The sequence below is a fragment of the Phalaenopsis equestris genome, unplaced genomic scaffold, assembly GCF_001263595.1.
Source record: "Phalaenopsis equestris unplaced genomic scaffold, ASM126359v1 Scaffold000549, whole genome shotgun sequence".
Taxonomy (NCBI): Eukaryota; Viridiplantae; Streptophyta; class Magnoliopsida; order Asparagales; family Orchidaceae; genus Phalaenopsis; species Phalaenopsis equestris.
Window position 1 is genome coordinate 151,152 of NW_018164989.1, and position 5,040 is coordinate 156,191.

At 39.5% G+C, this 5,040-nt stretch overlaps 1 protein-coding gene across 1 annotated transcript in view; it reads left to right on the forward strand.

The window, feature by feature from the left end:
* The first annotated feature begins 2,997 nt into the window (after positions 1–2,997).
* LOC110029106 (calcium-dependent protein kinase 5-like) overlaps positions 2,998–5,040 on the forward strand; it is a 3,956-nt gene continuing 1,913 nt past the window's right edge. The window contains exons 1-2 of the mRNA XM_020731232.1: positions 2,998–4,145; positions 4,470–4,766. Of these exons, the coding sequence (XP_020586891.1) occupies positions 3,578–4,145; positions 4,470–4,766 (865 nt within the window). The 5' untranslated portion in view covers positions 2,998–3,577. The remainder of the gene's footprint in view (positions 4,146–4,469; positions 4,767–5,040) is intronic.

Here is a 5,040-nt window from a genome sequence, read left to right on the forward strand (position 1 = left end):
TCGATTGACCCTATCGAGATCAGTTGCACATAACGTCGTTAAGGAGAGGATGACTACAGATCTCATGAGAGCCTTATCAGGTATGTATGAAAAACCATCAGCAAATAACAAGATGTTCTTGATGAAAAAGTTATTCAATTTGAAGATGATGGAATGTGTTTCTGTTGCTCAACACCTGAATGATTTTAATACTATCATAAATCAATTGTCAGTTGTTGAAATTGATTTTGATGATGAGATATGTGCGTTGATATTGTTGGCATCATTGTCAAATAGTTTGGAAAACATGAGGATGGCAGTTAACAGTTCTGCAGGTAAGTCTACACTGAAATGTGATGATATTCGTGATTTGATTTTAGCTGAGGAGATGCACATGAAAGATTCTGGCGAGCTTTTAAGTTCGAGTTCAGCACTGAATGTTGATTTCAGAGGGAGATCATATGAAAGGAACTCAAATAAAGGAAGATCAAAATCAAAGTCAGGTCAGCAGGCAACCTGCTGGAATTGTGGCAAGGCTGACCATATAAGCAGGAATCCCAAGAATATGTAGAGTGATAGTGCAAATGTGGTATCTGAAGAAGTACATAATGCACTATTGCTGACAATTCATAGTTCTGTTGATGATAGAAGTGAAGAGGAGAGTGGGTCAGAGACACCCATTCCTATTGTTCCATAGAAAGATGATGGAGAACCAAAGAGCTATGAAGAAATCTTGCAAGATGAAAGTTTGATAAAGTGGGAACTGACAAAACTTTCACCAGGAAAGAAGTCATTACACAACAAGTAGGTGTATCAGGTGAAGACTGAGCATGATGACAGTAAAAGGTACAAGGATATACTTGTTGAAAAAGGCTTTCCGCAGAGGCAGAATATTGCCCATGCAGTGGGAGTTTTAAGTAGAGACAAGAGTAATCTAGAAAATAGTTTGGAGGTGCAAGACTATTTGAACCCTGGTGATATGTTGACTGAGGGTGTTACTCTTGAAAAATTGAAGTTGTGTACGGTCTTCTGGAGTGAAGACAGGGCTTTGAGTTACAGAGGTGGAGTATTTTGTGGAGGATTCAAGGTGGAGGATTCAAGTTGGAGGATTCACGGTGGAGGATTCATGGTGGAGGATTCATGTTTGAAGAAAAAGGCGACACCGCCAATGGAGGATGTCCGTTTGAAGAATGAGATGTTGTAGCAGGTGTATTAGTCTCCAAATGGGAGAATGTTAGCGCTGGAGACCGCACTCCTCTCGCCTCCTACGTTTCGCGAAACAGCGCCAAATCCCGCTCCCGCTCTCCCGATCTCCCGATCGCGAAAGGTCGCGACCGAGACCCGAGGTTTCACGGTAACTGTTGTTTCCGCCTCCATTTTGCGAAACACCACCTCCTTTAGGTATGACTCATATACCATGGAATTTGAAGTGTCTTGAAATGAAGAGATGTGTTTCATAGAATGAAAGGAGTGTCTCTTGGTGTGAAGATGTGTGTCTCTTGGATTAGTAGGATGAGGGGAGTGAGGGTATGTTTGTTATGTTTGTAAATTTATCTGTTTGTAAATTTATCTGTGGGTTTTATCTATAGATAGATGTGTAACCCTATGGGTATGCAACTCATCTGAAATAGTGAATTCGCCGTTCTGCTCTCGATGATGCAAACACATTGCCGAACCTCGTTAAATCTCTGTGTTCTTCTAATTTTGTGTGGATTTTTGTTTCTCTTCACACTGAATTTCTCAATAATAAATGATAATTATGAGTGTCAAAGTTAAGGCCAAGAGTAACAAGTTTTTTTTTCTCGCATATTATTTATTTATTTATTTGGCATAAAAATGCATTTTAAGTCTCCATAAATCTTTTAAGGTGATTTACTACAAATAAAATAAGAATAAGGGAATTACATGCATACCACTTCAAATATATTTATATATCTAACATTCTAAATTTTATATCACCTAACACCTAAAACTCAAGATCAAATGCTTTGGCGGCAACGTAGATGAAGCACGTGAGAAATGGCGAATTAAATTCGTGTAATCCGCCTCATACCTGGATTTGATGAATCCAAATTTATGTCATAGAGGAGACGAAACGTAGAGAAACATATGAAATGTGTGAGAATTGGATTTAATAGAGAGTTGGATTTGAGTTTCCCTCTTTTTTGTGTCTGATTGGATTTAGGCGAAATCCTATATGAATAGTATAAAAAGTGTGTACCAAACACCTCCTTAATCGGTGTTTGGCTGCAAACACATATTTATGTTAATAGTTGAATTAACTATAAATCTTTATAGCATTGTAGTTAATTAAATTATTTAAAAATAATACTCATCAATTATATATAGCCAAAATAAGCCTATCAAGAACGAACAACATATTCGAGTTGTTCGTACATCAAGAGCAAAAAATTATTCATATTCGATCTATTTTAACACGAGTTATTTAAGAAGCCGGACATAAGCTCTTTGGGAGCAACAAATCATTTTGACAGCACCATCTGTATGTAATTATCCCAACAAAATAAAAATCTACATTTTTTCAATATTCATAGTAATTACAATCAATTATCCCTAAAAAAAAGTCAGACAACCCGAGATTCACGCTTAAAACAACTCCCCGCCTTCCCGACACGATAGTGACACGCTTAAAACGGGTCCCCCCTTCCCCGACACGGTTGCATCAACGAGGCCTCCTTGCCAACAGTGCACCCCATTCAACGGCCACGATGTCGTCGTACGACACTTTCCTCCGCCAACTATTTTTGGAAATACGCCGCAATTCATTTTTTTCTTGGGTAAAAATCTCTCCAGCTACGGTCGTTAATCTACTAAAAACAACCGTATATTAGCCGTCCAGTATTTTAAATTTTGAAAATATTTAATCTCATCCGTTAAAATTAGAAATCAGAATAAATAATTATCAGATATTATTAATTTATTCCAGTTAAGTATACTTCGGGTCCGAGCGGAGTACTCCTCGACCGTTAACAGTTTACAGAGACTCAAAAAACTGACCAAAGAATAGAACGCGGTTTCCAGATTCACGATCAAGATCTGAAACGGTATAGCCCCCACGAGAATAAGAAGGAACAGCCATGGCGGAATAAAATGAGTTAGGCGAGTTGACCCTCCTCCCGGCTGACCACCTCGCATGAAGCCAGCGAGGAGAGGAAGCTTGACCACCTTGGGAACGAAATCGAATCTATTTTTCCACTTTTCACCATTCTTTTCTCTTCTCCTATCCTCGATTCTACAGGTTCTTCGAAGTATTTGGAGTGGTCACTGAGTAGTCAGCATTCGAGGGAGTTGGATCGGATTCGGTTTTCGATCGGTTCGAGATCAGGGTTTTTGAGGCTGAAGTGAGCGTGATCTGCGGCCTTGGATGTTTTCTTGGGCTTAATTTTGCGTTTTTGGATTGGTTTTAGTTGATGGAGTTTTCGGATTGGAAGGATTAATAAGTGAGTTTAAACTGTAATCATTGTTAGATATTCTGGTTTTCAAAAATTATGCATCATTCGTTTAGTTATCAAGTACGATGACAAGGGGATGTTAGGGTTTTGATCAGAATTGGGGTTCCAGGGTTCCCCAAGCTTTCATGGGGAACTCCGCCGTTGACTGGCGATGCAACTGTTACAAAGTCCCGATTCTCTCTTCGCCGATACTTGAAACTCCGCATATCGCCTACCTCGGCGACCGCTACGTGCTACGGGAGCATCTGGGCTGGGGTCAGTTTGGGGTGATCCGAGCTTGCTCTGATTTAGTCACCGGTGAGGAACTTGCTTGCAAATCCATCGCCAAGAACCGGCTCGTCTCCGGCGAAGACGTTCGCAGCGTTAAGCTCGAAATCGAGGTCATGGCGCGGCTCTCCGGCCACCCGAATGTCGTGGACCTCAAGGCTGTGTACGAAGAAGAGGATTATGTGCATTTGGTTATGGAGTTATGCGCCGGAGGGGAACTATTTCATCGTCTTGAGAAGCACGGCCGGTTCATGGAGCGGGAGGCGGCGGTCCTGTTCCGGGATCTGATGGAGGTGGTGATGTACTGCCATGATAATGGAATTGTTCATCGGGATCTGAAGCCGGAGAACATTCTTTTGGTTACCAAGTCGTCGTCTTCTCCTATCAAGCTTGCCGATTTTGGCCTTGCTACCTATATCAAGCCTGGTATTTTAACATAGTTTCGTGTTGATTGCTGGTTTTTAGCTGTCATCTTTCATTTAATTCTAAATTATTTGTATTATTTAAGTTATTTGGTCTGCTTGCATGAGATTTAAACCCTAGTTTTACATTTCCGTGCTGATTGAATGGTACAAAGATGATAATACACTGATGGTTATCATCTTAGATAGTATTATTGAAGGATTTACATGTATAACGCTTACTTATCTTGAATTTATATATTTATATTTAGTTGTATATAACAATTTAATTTCCAAAACACATAAAACACATATTATTGAAAAAAAAAATGATATTTGGGCTTTGCAGGGCAGAGTTTGTGTGAAACTGTTGGCAGTCCATTCTATATAGCACCAGAGGTGTTGGCAGGCTGCTATAACCAGGCGGCGGATGTATGGAGTGCCGGCGTTATTCTTTACATTCTTCTCAGCGGAATACCACCATTTTGGGGAAAGACGAAGTCGAGGATTTTTGATGCGGTAAGGTCTCTGGAGTTGAGGTTTCCTTCTGATCCATGGGATGGGGTGTCTGAATCTGCAAAACATTTAATTTCGGGGATGTTATGCAGAAATCCACTTCAGAGACTAACAGCTAAACAAGTTCTAGGTGAGCATGAACTCCTAAAATTATTTTGATGATTTGGTTGTAATTATGAATGTTGTAGGATTAAATTTACATTTTTTAGAACATATAGTTTGTATTTGAGGTGGTGTACATTATGTCTTCTCTGGGTCAAAAGAGGAAGGTGCATTTACTTCATAGCTCAATCTTTAATATTACATAAAAAATAATATTGTTATCACTTTTTAAAAGTCAAACATGCCTTCTTATGCACAGATTTAAAGCACCAAAGTGCTATATATATATATATATATATATA